The 15656-nt window shown below is 45.4% G+C and overlaps 1 protein-coding gene across 11 annotated transcripts in view; it reads right to left on the bottom strand.

Moving 5' to 3' along the window:
- The window catches only part of DIS3L2 (DIS3 like 3'-5' exoribonuclease 2), a 273032-nt gene that overhangs the window by 51639 nt on the left and 205737 nt on the right, over nt 1-15656 (bottom strand). For 10 of the 11 annotated variants that reach the window (XM_037908114.2, XM_043521858.1, XM_043521860.1 and 7 more), the window contains one exon: nt 10742-10821. The exons of the other annotated variant lie outside the window; for it this stretch is intronic. In XM_037908114.2, coding sequence (XP_037764042.1) covers nt 10742-10821 — 80 coding nt within the window. The remainder of the gene's footprint in view (nt 1-10741; nt 10822-15656) is intronic. 11 annotated transcript variants of the gene reach the window in all.

Raw genomic sequence — 15656 nt, 5'->3', positions numbered from 1 at the left:
AGCAGCTCCCCTGGCTTTCCTTGGCAGGTGACCTTTGACATCACGGAGAAAGTGGAAAGCAGTACATTAGAGCAAACTGAAAAGGTCACTATCCTGGCTTCTATACATATATTTACCTCCAGTGCAGTCTGCATCTCAGGCCTAAAGAAGCCCCCCTCCAACACCAATTTCAGAAGGCCAGTAAAAAGATTTCACCTGGTTTACTATGGGAGCCAGAACTAGGTCGTAGTGTGTTAGTGACTCAACAGCCAAGGGCACCGGAGCTAGCCCGGCTCAGGTCCCCATTTTATGAAAAATCTGTTGCAAAAACAAAATAATGCAAACCCAACAAACCAAACCAAAAACACCTCCTGTGGGGCCAACGTTTTTCTAGCCTGATCTCAGCTCCAAGGGAGTATTTCTGGTAAGTGAAGAAAATCAGCCCAGCCATTTGGGGTACAAGGCTGAAAATGACTTGGTTTTTGAAGAGTTCTCCCATAACTAGAACTCTTTGCTCCTCCCCATTCAGACCTGTGCTGGCCTGCCTCCCTGAGCACTAGTGCACGGGGCATGTCTGAGTGAGAATGCAGCTATTCACACTTTTATAAGAAGCAGTGTTCCCAGGTGAGTCAGGCTGATACAACGCTTGGCCTCAGTTGGTATGCAGAGACATATAGAGGGGAGGAAGTGCTTTTGATTGCTTCCTCGCGTATTGTTAAGTAAACAATTATGTAGACAGATATTCAGTGAATACATATGGAAACAGCATTAATTCTGTGCCTCAGCGGTGACTGTGGCTATATTTCTTGTCTTCCTGACAGCTACTGGATACCCAGACTTTTACAGCTAAGGAGGAGGCTTTACATTTCTTCCTAAAGGATTCAGACTGAAGCTATTAATGGCTGTGGCTCAACACACAGGGATTTAGGCGTGGCCAACAGCAGCTTTAAAAAGATCGGTGCACACACATCTGTGCAATATGAAAAAAAATGACATTTCCTGATATTAGAGGACATGCAGCTCATTGATGAGAGCAGGAAGAGCAGGGAGGAGATTGATATTTTCTTACTCTGAAATCCTGGGACTGTTCAGAAAGATCCTGACAGCACAAGAACCATACAACAACTAGAACAGTCCTAGACATTCAACCTCATTTCAGCACGAGCAGGAACGTTAGCCAGGATGCCAGGGGAACATCTGAACCTTCATTTGGAGAGTGCCCTGGGATCATCAGCTTCCACCTGGGCACAGAGCTGAAGTGTGCCTTGACATCTCTACCCAGTGCTGTTTCTATGATGACTGTTCACAGTACCCACAACACAGGGAGGTTGTGAGGATTCAATAGTCACTATTTCTATAGCACCCGGAAAACAGAAACCCGCGGTTAAGTAGCAGGGCGTCAGACGAGAGGGCAGGGCTCTGCCAGGGAATGAACGCACCCTGGAGAGACAAGACGCTGGACACTTCTTATTAGGAAGTTTTCAATGCTGACAGATTGAGAAGCTAAGCAGTACCCGGGGCAAAGTCCTTTTAAAGAGCCCAGTTTCCTCAGAATGAAACTGCAGCAAGGTCTCTTCTGCATGGGAAGAGCTACTCCACCGGCTGCTGCAGAATGCCTCCGGTGACTAAATCCATGTTGTGGGTTATGTCCTGTAGTCTTGTTTGTTGTAGCGTGTACAAACCAAGCCCATATCTTATTAAAACAGGATTACATTTCTTTTGGAGTTTTACAGCGCAACATCTGGACTAATTCTGCCTGACAATCTAACATAAACTGAACCTGTGCAGCAGCCAGGAGGGCTGGTTTACCTTTACGCATGGTGGACAGAGTCAATTATCGGCCACGGAGAGCCAACAGTGGCAGAGGGTTACTCCTTGGCAGGTGGAGAATATACATCGGTTTGGGTACAGCCTGGTGCCAACTCAGTCAAATGGAAAACAAGAGTCTCTGCATCATAAGGTAGAACTCCATCCTGCTCAGTCACCTCCTTCCTTAGGGTCTGTCTTCACTGCAGAGCTAACTTGGGTGTTTATTCAGGTGTTGTCCCTAAGCCCCCTCCCACTGGAGTTTGGTGGTGCTTTAAACCCAGGCAAGCTGGCCTGGCTAGGTGTATAGGCTACAGGCCTGGTGCTGCTTTCACTCAGGCTGGTAACTCATCCACTTTGCAGTGAGGATTCAGGCTACATCACTTGGGTGCAGAAAGTCCTCCAAAGCCTTCCCACAATTCCCCCCAGGTGCTTGGAAGCTAGGGTGACCAAATGTCCCAATTTTATAGGGACAGTCCCGATTTTGGGGTCTTTTTCTTATATAGGCTCCTATTACCCCCCACCCCCGTCCCAATTTTTCACACTTGCTGTCTGGTCACCCTATTGGAAGCACAGGACCAAGTTCTCCAGGAAGAAAATAGAGCAGCTCAGTTTACCAAAGCAGGAAGAACTATGGGATACGCCTCCAGAAGTCTTAGCAATACACACTAGCAAGGGCACAGTCACCAGGATATGGCTTTGCAATGTGGCTGCTCTCACCTGGGCTAGGCTAACCCAGGCTGATCACCTGAGTTGACTCTGAAGTGAACACATGGCCTTAGGTGACTGCCTACGACTAACGAATGCAATGCTGAGGCTTAGAGCCCTAATTTCACTTTGATTCTGAAATCCAAATAAGGCATTTAATAAGCTTCAGCCTACCAACTCTTAGTATAAACACTTCCTGTGTCCAGCACAGGACTTTGCAAACATATATGTTGATGTTTTGCATTATGAAATCCTGGGATTTGGTGGTGCTGCAGATCTGGAATTGGACACTGGCATGGGATTGCACTTTCGACATACAATTTGCAACTGAAGCCAAATCAGAGAAACTGCTACCTAAGCGATCTCCCCAAACCACGCCAATCAACTAGTGCTGCCTCCATAGGGTTCATGACACTTGGCAACTGTGTGATACCGACAGGTGTATGCATGCAGCAGGGTAGCTGCTTGCACAAATTATGTGCATGGACAGTTCTGAAAGTCTAAACTCAGAACACTGAGCTGAACATAACATCATGAAACTGCCAGCTCACCTGATTTACATCTGACAGGAAAATGATCCGTCTGTGCTAAAGTTCAGCAAGTCTGATACATATCTGTCAGATGAGCTTAAAAAGTCACTGTTGCTGTATCAGCTTGTTTATACGTTACGTCCATATCACTTCTAAGAAGTGACTCTCTTGGTAAACAGGAATAAATACTAAGCAATGATGCTTTGCAAAAGTTCCGACTGCATCACATCCATGGCAGTCCAGAAGAGCAGCAATAAAAGCAGTGAGCTAATGTGTAAGTGATAAACGACTTGTTCAAACAATTCAATTACAATTACAGGCTTGCTCTCCTGATTTAAGTCTTGCTTCATAACTGCCTGTCTTAAATTCACTTTACGGAAAAACTGCAGAAGAGAGCTTGGTAACACAAAGAGCATTATTCATCAGCAGCTCGTGAGTGTCAGAACTGGATATACCTTGGCATTTGGGAATGCTAGCATTTTAGGCTATGTCATAATGTACCACTCACCATTGTTCTATGTGTAAAAAGGATAGTCATTTTTATGTTTCAGTGGCAGATATTTTTCACTTGCTGTCCTAAAGAGTTGTGTAATGCTGCCCAAAGGTGGCCCCATTCACTGATGCTTGAAGTGCTCCCTGTCTAGTTTGTATATCAGCAGTGTCTGTAAATCATTTTGGGATCCTTGGAAATGCAAAATGATCAATATACTATCACTGCTTCAGGAAAAGGTCTCTAAGTGTGTTTCTATTTGAGATCCTGTTCTCTTGGGGTTAGAAAGCTACTCCAAAGATAACATACAAAGCCCCACCACAAATTCATAATCCTGACACAAATCCAAACCATGGTGAGGAATTAAAATGAAATTCATTGGAAAAATGGAAGTTGATATATTGGAGGAAAAGTCATCCATAATGGGAGGGAGAGACCTGGAAACCAGTATAATGCTGAAAGACTGAGGTGATCACGGACAGCACATTAGATCGGAGCTTGCAATGTGCTATGTAAGCAAAACACACCACTGCAAATATGGGGTGCCTAATCAGATGCATCTTGTCACAGACCGACAGCACCTCTCCTTTATGTCTCTGGGTAACAGGGGACCTGGAACACTGCGCTCCTTCTGAGAGAGCTGTGCCAACTGGACAGACTTCAGAGGAATGGAAAATAATTAGGAATCTGGACGTACTATGCATATGCACTCAGAGAGTAGGATGGTGGATGCCATGTAAGTGCCTGCCTGGATCGACAGATAGTACACAGAAAAGATGTCTGATCTCTGTGCTGATTACAGCAAATACAGGAGACAGTTTTTCTTGCACTTAATTTCTTCCATAGGATCAGCCATAAGTCAAATGATCTCTGGGTTCCGACTACTCTAAGGACAAATTTTCCAAAGTCTACTCAACCTCCTTCTTTGGAGTGTCCTCCTTCATGTTGCCAGTCAGTCTCCCATTACAGCTCTTGTGTTGGGGAGAAAGCCTACAATGGCTGTCCTACTGCACCCCTTGAAAACGGTCGGAAGGGGCCTTTTCAGTACAGTGCCACTATCCACACTGTCACGGCTGGGGTGTGGGCGGCCAGGCCTAGTGGGTGGAGCCAGCCTCAGAAAGTTGCAGCCAGAGCCCAGGGTCAGATACAGAATCAGAAGCCAGGCAAGGAAGGAGGGCTGGAACAGGGCAGGAAGAAAGCAGGAGCAGGGTTGGGGCAAGGCTCGGAAGCAAGGTTTGTCGTAGCTGCTGGCTGGGGATCTGCCTAGTTGCACCGACAATGTCCGGGTGTCCCCAGCAGGCTTAAGCAGTGCGCCTGGAGTAATCAAACAGGGAGCAGGCCTATTGGGACCCCTGTGGGCGCACATCCTTTGGTGCTTGGGCCCACAAGTCTCACAGCCGGCCAGCCCCTGTCAATTAGAGCTTGCCCAGGGAGCAGCAGAGCTGGGTACTAGACCTGCGGATCCTTACACAACTCCCTGTACTGGGGGTTGCCATCTCTGTACTGGAAGGGAAAATATTTGCGGTCACAGGCTGTGGCTCAGTTGAAACACTGATATATCTGCAGTGGTTGTGGGTGGGGGCCGAGAAGAGACAGTGAAACAAGGGGCTAGGCCAATATGACCCTGCATCCCCTTACCTCCTGTTACATTGTTAGGCTACATCCTACACAGCACGAGAGACGCTCAACACAATGTGAGGATAGTCTCAAAGCCTATACTCCACCTCCCTCACCTACAACCCCACCACTGGCTGCAGTCACATTGTAGCACTCACTCTTAGCAGGGACGTTGTCTTTTCCCTGGACACGACTGCTTTTGTGCCTTGAGAGAGCGGATAACGACTTTGTGCAGAACTTCAAGGAAGAGCTTTGGTTTTGTGTTAGAGAGGTCGTTAACCAAGATTACGCCAGGTTTTTAGTAGCACACTTTTCCTTTCAAAGGCACTCCTAAAACTGGAGCGTATCAAAATTCACCAACCCCCTCCGTGCATTGTTAGTTCTGACATGCTGTAAAGAATTAGGTCTAACCTGACATTCTGTAAAGGGACTACAGCATTGTGTCCAATAGCTGCATTTTAGATACAATTTCTCTCTCTCACAATCACCCCCCCCCCGCAAACCCACAGGACAACAGAAGCTAACTAACTCCCAATAGAAGGAATTTGTGGGACCAGAAAAACGTACTGTGCCTCCCCCCGCCCCCCAAAAAAAAAAACCTAAAGGGAAGGGGTTCTTTATAGCACAGAGCCTGGGGAGTTGCCCCCAACTCTGGGAGACGTGCAATGCAGCGCGAATAGAAACGTATCATCAGACACTGGAGGAAGGGGCTAAGATAGGAAATGTACAAACACAAATTGCCAATTTATAAGTAGCAATCGCCGGAGATTCATGGTCAGAACAAAGATGAATCAGGCCACACTCCCCTTGACCAGGCGCCCGTGTGCACATACATAGAGCATGTTGTTCACCCTGTCACAATTTCAACCCCCTCCTCATTTCAGGGGAGCACAGCACTCCCATTTGGTAACTTGGTCAGCACCATGGCATAGGCAGGTCTGCTCCCCTTTGGAATGAAAACTATTTATGCCCATTAGGGTGAATGAAATAACATGGTTTAAAAAAAGGAAAGAAAACTGCTTCCACCTGAGTGAGGCTGCCTGGTTTTCTCTGGGGCCTGGGAGGTACTTGGGGTGCACAAGCGCTGAGAAGGAGTTTGACTGACAGCTGGACAGAGGGGAGGGTGCGGGAGAGGTTGTTTTGTGACCGTGGGAAGTGGGGAGAAGCAGTACTGTCACTTTTGATGATTGCTTATTTGTTGTCTGTCTGGGTCTGTCTCTATTTTAGATTGTAAAATTCTTATGGGCAGGGACTACCTCTTAAGTCCCTATTTAGACATTGCCTAGCACAATGGGGCCTCACCTTAGTTGGGGCATGTAGATGATATGAGAATACAAACAAATAATAATAATGGCTTGGAGAGTGGGGGGAAGGCCCTCCAGTCCAGCAGGGAGCTGCCTGAGGCGGCCAGATGTCTTTTCTTTCTTGGCCCAAAGTATTTCAATCCAAGGTGAAAGGCTGGCACGTTAATCTGGCAGTACACCAGGACGTCCACAACCACCAGCCTCTTAACTGACATTCACAACATTACTTTAACCCAGGGCTATGCTTAAGGACTTTTATTTTACCCAAAGGAGCTAACATAATAATGAAACAATTACAGTTTAAATTGCGAAGAAGTAGCCAGATGGGAACCTTCATGGATGAAGTCTCATGTTTGAAACCCAGGGTTCCCTGGAGCCACGGGTTCCAATTCCACCCTGGTTGGTTCAGCCTGCCATCATCTCCAGGAAGCACAGTGAAGTCCTATGCAGTCTACTGGGCGTGTGTAGCTAGGGACAAAAAGAAGGGTCCAACCCAGAGATCCTCTCTGTTCTTCATGCCCATTTAATATCCCTCGGTATTCTCATATCCGTGGGGCCTTGCCTTCCACTGTTGTGCTGGGTGCTATGCCCCAGCTGGTTTCCACCATCCCATCTCAGGGGTGCCGCTCTGTGTGACATAGTCTCTAAAGCCCTGTGGGATTCCTCGGGATGAAAGGCAGTGTGAAAATATAAGCTACCTATTTTGGGTTCCAGCTTCCCTAATGCATTTTGCCCATAAATATGCAATAACTGTAAATGTCCCCAGTGAATAGGTGATTTATATATAATACACAGCAACTGACCCATAGCCACAGTGCTGAAAGCACGACAATGGGATAGCAGCTGCAGTGAGGAGTTAATGAAAATTTAACATAATGTTATCTTAAGGGCAACAAATTCCAGTACATCACCCTTGGTGAGAGCCTGCATGGTGCTTGCACTTCTAAGTCTAGGTAATTTAGAAAACGTAATTACTTTGGTAATTATACTTTTAGGCTAGAGATTTTAGAAATATGACTCTTTGTTCAGCAAATGCAAGGTCACTATACACTGCTGTCTGCTGCTCACCTCCGGTCAGAGCAGGGTTAGCCATCTCAAGGAGGGACTCGAGTCTTTGGACGAAGAAGCATCACAGCATCATGGGTCCCTGCCTGAATGACTGAGAACGTTCACAGAGAACTCAAGAAACAAAAAATTGTGGATACAGACGGAACAACACTTTAAAGCGTGGAAGGCTCCCTTATATGGAGGGATCATTTCCACTTCCCATCTCTAAGCAACTACACAGCAATCAGACTTATGCTGTCCTGTTGCAACTCTTTGTTATCATCACTTGTTACAGCCTCATCCCTGACACTCTGAAGCTAGATGCTCTAGGTCAGCGGTTCTCAAACTTCATGGCACTGGGACCCCCTTCTGACAACAAAATTACTACACGACCCAGAGAAGGGGGACCGAAACCTGAGCCCAAGCCTGAGCCCCACTACCCCCGGATGTGGGAAGCCAAAGCCTGAGGGCTTCTGCCCCAGATGGTGGGGCTGAAGCCGAAACCTGAGCCCCATCATCCAGGGCTGAAGCCGAAGCCTGAGCCCCGCTGCCCAGGGCTGAAGCCTTCGGGCTTTGGCTTCAGTCCCGGGCCTGAGCAAGTCTAACGCCAGCCCTGCTGACCTCATTAAAATGGGGTCCTGACCCACTTTGTGGTCCTGACCCACAGTTTGAGAACCACTGCTCCAGGCGAAGCCAAGCAACAGGAGACACACTTACAACTTCTGTCTGACGCCCTCACATAGACACAGAATATTGGCAACATTTCTCTCATGGTCCAGAAACACTCAGACACTGTCTACACACAAATTGTAACATTTTTACTGTGCCAGTACAGTTAAAGTAATACAGGCTTCCTAGTGGGGATGCAGTTATGCCCTTATCCAAGTATTTCTCCCGATATAGCTTGCTCCTTATTAGCTGTGTGTGGACCAGGCCTAAAAGTCTGCACTTTGAAACCGCAAAGGGAAGATTGTGACAGTCATGTTAAAACTGTAGGTAATAGTCCAAGAAAAGTGGTAAGCTTTGAGAACCGGGGGGTTTTCCTCCCAGCATGACTGACCAGGCAGGCAAGGGAGGAGAAAATGAGACCAATACAAATGCTTGTCTGTTTTACTGTCAATTAACCCAATGCAAAACTTCTTGCTGTTAACCAAGGCACAGAGCACATGAAGTTACCATACTCTGCCACCATCATTACTGGACAGCACAAAAGTAGCTCTCCTCAGAACTGAGCTTACATTCTGATAAAGGAGCATCTTCCTGGCAAGGAAAGGGCAGCTGTATCACATGCACAGAGACTTATTACTGAGCTTCAAAGACCTACTTTTTCTTCCACGTTCCAATATATTTTGCAAGTATTCTCCATTCTCCTGGTCTGCACGTACTGGGCCCAGAGGAGTAAACATCTTCTTACAATACAAAATGATCCCTGATAACTCATGTGTTATGGCTTTCCTTAAGGAATGGAAATCTTGACCCTCACCCACTGTCACTGGTTAAATGACCTATGCAGTACAGAACAAGTACCACATGGGAGATAGAACTGGAAGAAATATTTTATCTGGGACCATCTGAAACAATTACACTAGGTCTCGCTATAGATCTTGCATCAGTTGCTATACAACCAGTCCTGGCTATTACGTTTTATGTAGTCACAGCCGGTAGCAGCCTGGGTGTCTCAGATGCTAAACCTGCCAGAAACACAGGTCATAACCATACATCTATGAATCAATAGTGCTCAGCATATTTCAGTTACTTTCACCGTTCAACGCATCTGATTCCTTTTCTACTCAGACAGGCAAAGTGGCTAAAAGAAAGAAGCTTTTCAAACTGAAATGCTATTTGCCTAAGATTTTAAAGAAAAGAGCCCCATAGCCCCAGAAGTTTCTTAAAACCATGGCACACGTGCACACAAAAGAATGTGGAAAGGAGGCAGAAAATAGGGCTGTTGATTTTCAAGATATATGCTAGACAATTAGAAGTGCTGGATCTATAAACATCCTTTAAAAAAAAACCAAGCCAGCCAACAGGTCTAATAGTTTTATGTTTTCCCCACTGCCCATTGTGTGCAATCCCCTCCTAGAAGCTTGTAAAACAAACATTCTTTCCCTGTGGATTTGATCCCATTGCGTTTAACCAGCACATTTCCCTATTTTTCTAGTGGAGCTGTCGTTACGGAGTCTTTATATTTATACTTCCTGGGCTGAGCTGTTTAGTGGATAGCTTTGTGCACAGGCCTTGTAAACTGCTGCTACAGAGATGGAAGGAGGGTGGGGGTGACACTTTGTCCCTCTTTCAAAAAAATGTCCCCTCTTTAAATAAATACACACACATACATAAAAGGGTTCTCCACTTAAAAAGAGATTAATTTTGTTTTAAATGATATTTCAGCCATTGTTCTCCAGATCCTTTTAAGGCTGTCCAAAAGCAGGCTAAACTCCTGAATGGATTGCCCTTTAACAATTTTCCATACTCCCTTCTTCTAAGTTAAACTTCTAAATTTGGAGAAAAATATAACTCCTGGGTGGGGGTGAGAGACGGTGAATTTCTGATACCCTGGTATTCATGACAACTTACCCAGCATGACAACAGAGACATCCTAACCTGGATTGCTGCTGTCAATTTGATAATCAGAATGTGATTTGAAATAAAAACATCTCGGGTGCCAACTCACTACAGCAGCTAGTAAAAAGATGCAGGAATACCTGGAAATTGAGGAGACTCTGCTCCAGTTTGGATATCATGAGGTGTTTTATAAAAACAGGGTGCATGGCTACACTTGGATTTCAGAGAGCACACATGGCAAGCCAGGAAGTGAATCTGCATGTGTGTTTGAGCAGAGAGAGAACAGGTGGTGGGAAGGAGATGAGACGTTACCTCCATGCCATCAGAATCACCCCAACACAAAGTATCCCAGAAATTCAGAGCAAACACTCCTTAATTGGAGAGCGCAGGGCAGATTTTCTTGAGCGCCCAGCAGCTAACAGCTGCCATGTAGATAACTAAAGATTTGAGAATGTGGGTGCTGTGCACTTTGGAAGATCTGGCCTCACTTTTGCCCAACACATTTGTGCATGAGGCCTCTACAAGTCACTCCCCGTCTTAGGGCTAGGCTGAAAGCTACTGTAATCTACATTTAAGTAGTACAAGCAGTTCTGATCCTTCTGCCAATGAAAGGGAATGTGGGGCACATCAACAGTGACATTTTCTTTCAGGTGCCCTTCCTATCTGCCCTGTGTACAATCATCTGCGGGACTTACTTGTTGCTGTCCCGATACTGATAGATATAACAGCCTTGAGGCATCCCGCTTTCCTTGTCCAATGTAAACGAGAGCTTCAGCTGCAAGGGGGGAAAAAAAGAAAAGAAAAGAAAAGCACATTTAGGCTGAGTTCTCACTCACTACAGCAACTTCATGAAAGGCTTGTGGGAGAAAGCAAGCTCACCAAGACTGACACGCAAACACTGTGGCCTGGAATATAACATGGGGTTCCAAACCTCAGTGAAAAGTCACATGCATTGCAGAAAAGCTCTCTCTTTTTCCACCCTTTGTTACTATAAAGTGTTTGTGGTTCCTCTGAAATGTATGGGTCATAACGGTTCACCCCTCCAAACCCACCCACACACACATCCCTTCACCAAAGCTATTGCGGTTCTCCTCAGACACTAAAGAAATGAGTGTTCTCCATCAGCAGCTGTAGTTCCCACGAGCCTCTTTCTCTGAAAGCCTTCCCGGCTTCAACTCATTCCTCCAGTGCATTAGAACAGAGGAGAAACCACAGAGGGAAAGGTGACAGATTTTTCCTTCTGGGCAGAGTTATTAAAGAGCTGTTAGGAGGGTTTGTAGTTTGGACCAGTGTCCAGCAGGAGGCTAGGATGTGACCTGGAAAGCTGCTTCCATTGCAACTCCAAGATGGGATTCGGTAAGAGTTTTCAGATTTCATATGTAACCTAGTCCAGTTTTATTTAAGGGGGAAAAAACTAATCCTGTTTCAACAGCAGTCAGAACAAAAGGAGTTCTGTAGGGAGAATGGGTTCTCTATATCCTAAGTCACCAGAAAACAGAACGGGGCTGACCTTTCAAATACAGACGTATGGCTTCGGCAGTCCGGGGGGTCCCTCTTGATCCAAATGGAGGCGGCTCTGATCAAGAGTAATCATCATGTGCTGTACCCAAGAGGTGGGTGGCAGCATTCGTCTCTATTTACAACAGTTAGGTGCAGACCTCATGCTCCTGGCAAATCACTTCTGTTTCCCCAGCCTGGCAAAGTCTGGAGACCCCAACGTGTACTGTGCACTTTGGACAGGATAGGCAGTGTGCTTTGGAGAAAGTAGTGATGGTATTTATGTACCAGGGCCCAGATTTCTAAAGGTATTTGGGCACCAAACTCCCATTGAAACCAGGAGTAGGGTGCCTAACTATGTTTAGAAATCTAATCCCAGGAGGGACTGCTTTAGTTTTGATCTAGGCTGAATGGAGTAATATTAAAGAAGGGGGCCCATGAACACCTGGATGCTGAAGGACACTTGAAATGAATTGGGGAGCCCATCTCTTTTATAAAGGCTTGACCCACAGAATTTGAAGTGAGTTTACTATGGTGGGTCTGCTCTTTTTAAATGCAGGGAGATGAAGAGCCCACTGCTAAGCCACTGCATTTATTTACAAATTCCTCTGGCTTACGAACTCCAAGGAAATTGCTACTGAAAATTAACTGCCTATTAGGGAGAAAACGCTGTATTAAAACTTTGTTTTACCAGTAAACTGTTAACACAACCGAAGTTCTGGATCATTAGCTGTTGTACAGATTTTTCCTTCTCGACAGGATAACAAATACAAAGTAATACAGTGTGCTCTTTCACAGATAAAACTGAAGCTGCTGAAAACTCAGTCATCACTGATCCTGAATAGAGAAATCCACCTGAACTGCTGCATGTCTTGCAGTTCCATGCCAGGTGACTGAAATACACTCCCCCTTAGTTATTTCCTGTGCACATCGCTATCCCATGCATACTCCTTGGACTTACAGGTAAATAAACACATACTTATTTTGCGTCAATCCATGTAATAAGTGCCATAAGAATGGCCCTACTGGGTCAGACCAAAGGTCCATCTAGCCCAGTATCCTGTCTTCTGACAGTGGCCAGTGCCAGGTGTCCCAGAGGCAATGAACAGAACAGGTCATCATCAAGTGATCCATCTCCTGTCGCTCATTCCCAGCTTCTGGCAAACAGAGGCTAGGGAAACCATTCCTGCCCATCCTGGCTAATAGCCATTGATGGACCAAATGCCATGTTCCATATACTCCTATTTCCTGTGAGTAGCTACTTTTCTAGGGACATAGTTATCTTACTTCTAGCAGCAAATTTCTAAGACCCACCCGTGGAACAACTAGAGCATAGTGAACTGAGTAAGGAGTTGGGAGCTGCCAGAAGAGAAATAGGTTTTATTTTCAATTGTGCCGGTTTAACCAAAGCTTCCCTGTCTTTGTAAAACAATTAGGCCCTGACTTGGGGAATCCATATCCCGAGCCAAACTAATACCAACTATCCCTGGCCACAGCTCCACACAAGCCCTGAAGAATCTGGAAAAGTGGCAGTAAATCACATTTCAGGTTTATTTTGAGGGAATACAGCAAGGAAGGTGCAAAATTGTATATCTAATTTCAATCAGCCTTGACAAACCAAATCCGATGGGCACCAATTGACATTGTTATGAAGTCTGTCCATGTCATTCCTGGATCGACAGCCATGAGAACTAAGCTACCCTCAGTGCTTATATTTTGCCCTGTCACAATTCTGGTTAACTAAATTAGCCTCTCTAGTACTGCACAACTAACCTTCCTTTCTCCAGCAAAACTCACTGCTGGGAACCATGTCAAGGTTCCTTCCCCACTCTGAACTCTAGGGTACAGATGTGGGGACCTGCATGAAAACCTCCTAAGCTTACTTTTACCAGCTTAGGTTAAAACTTCCCCAAGGTACAAACTATTTTACCCTTTGCCCTTGGATTTTCGCTGCCACCACCAAACGTTTAACCGGTTACTGAGAAAGAGTTGTTTGGAAACGTCTTTCCACCCAAAATCCTCCCAACCCTTGCACCCCACTTCCTGGGGAAGGTGTGGTAAAAATCCTCACCAATTTGCATAGGTGACCACCGACCCAAATCCTTGGTTCTTAAGAACAATGAAAAAACATTCAGCTTCTGAAAAGAATAATTTTAACAGAAGTAAAAAGAATCACCTCTAGAAAATCAGGATGGTAAATACCTTACAGGGTAATTAGATTCAAAACATAGAGAATCCCTTGACGCAAAATCTTAAGTTACAAAAAGACACAAAGACAGGAATATCCATTCCTTTCAGCACAGCTCATTTCCTCAGCCATTTAAAGAAATCATAATCTAACGCATATCTAGCTAGATTACTTACTAAGTTCTAAGACTCCATTCCTGTCTGTCCTCGGCAAAAGCATCACCCAGACAGACCTACTGACCGCTATTCCTACCTACATGCCTCCAGCTTTCACCCAGATCACACCACACGATCCATTGTCTACAGCCAAGCTCTACGATACAACCACATTTGCTCCAACCCCTCAGACAGAGACAAACACCTACAAGATCTCTATCAAGCGTTCTTACAACTACAATACCCACCTGCTGAAGTGAAGAAACAGACTGACAGAGCCAGAAGAGTACCCAGAAGTCACCTTTTACAGGACAGGCCCAACAAAGAAAATAACAGAACGCCACTAGCCGTCACCTTCAGCCCCCAACTAAAACCTCTCCAAAGCATCATCAAGGATCTACAACCTATCCTGAAGGACGACCCATCACTCTCACAGATCTTGGGAGACAGGCCAGTCCTTGCTTACAGGCAGCCCCCCAACCTGAAGCAAATACTCACCAGCAACCATACACCACACAACAGAACCACTAACCCAGGAACCTAACCTTGCAACAAAGCCCATTGCCAACTGTGCCCACATATCTATTCAGGGGACACCATCATAGGGCCTAATCACATCAGCCACACTATCAGAGGCTCGTTCACCTGCACATCCACCAATGTGATATATGCCATCATGTGCCAGCAATGCCCCTCTGCCATGTACATTAGTCAAACTGGACAGTCTCTACGTAAAAGAATAAATGGACACAAATCAGACGTCAAGAATTATAACATTCAAAAACCAGTCGGAGAACACTTCAATCTCTCTGGTCACTTGATTAGAGACCTAAAAGTGACAATTCTTCAACAAAAACAGACTCCAATGAGAGACTGCTGAATTGGAATTAATTTGCAAACTGGATACAATTAACTTAGGCTTGAATAGAGACTGGGAGTGGATGGGTCATTACACAAAGTAAAACTATTTCCCCATGTTTCAGAGTAACAGCCGTGTTAGTCTGTATTCACAAAAAGAAAAGGAGTACTTGTGGCACCTTAGAGACTAACCAATTTATTTGAGCATAAGCTTTCGTGAGCTACAGCTCACTTCATCGGATGCATACTGTGGAAAGTGTAGAAGATCTTTTAGACACACAAAGCATGAAAAAATACCTCCCCCACCCCACTCTCCTGCTGGCAATAGCTTATCTAAAGTGATCACTCTCCTTACAATGTGTATGATAATCAAGGTGGGCCATTTCCAGCACAAATCCAGGGTTTAACAAGAACGTCGGGGGGGGGGGGGGGTGTTAGGAAAAAACAAGGGGAAATAGGTTACCTTGCATAATGACTTAGCCACTCCCAGTCTCTATTCAAGCCTAAGTTAATTGTATCCAATTTGCAAATGAATTCCAATTCAACAGTTTCTCGCTGGAGTCTGGATTTGAAGTTTTTTTGTTGAAGAATTGCAACTTTCATGTCTGTAATCGCGTGACCAGAGAGATTACACTGGATTCTGGCTAAGTTCTGGTGTTTGTGGGGGAGTAGAGGTGGGCAAAAAGCCAAAAATAAGAAGGGAGAAAAGCTACGAGATTCAATAGGGCTAGAAGAACCAGCTGAGCACTGTGGGATGCAAACTGTCTCATGCACAGAATTTGTGAGCCTAGCCTTAGTGGACTGCAATACACTGCCCATGAGGACTTTAATGCTGGATTACTGGTTTCCCTTCTCCATTTAAACCATTCTAAAAAGACAAATCTATAACTGGAGGCATGAGCACAAACCCTG

This window comes from Chelonia mydas, chromosome 9 (genome assembly GCF_015237465.2).
Source record: "Chelonia mydas isolate rCheMyd1 chromosome 9, rCheMyd1.pri.v2, whole genome shotgun sequence".
Classification (NCBI taxonomy): domain Eukaryota; kingdom Metazoa; phylum Chordata; order Testudines; family Cheloniidae; genus Chelonia; species Chelonia mydas.
This window is presented reverse-complemented; position numbering and strand designations above follow the sequence as displayed.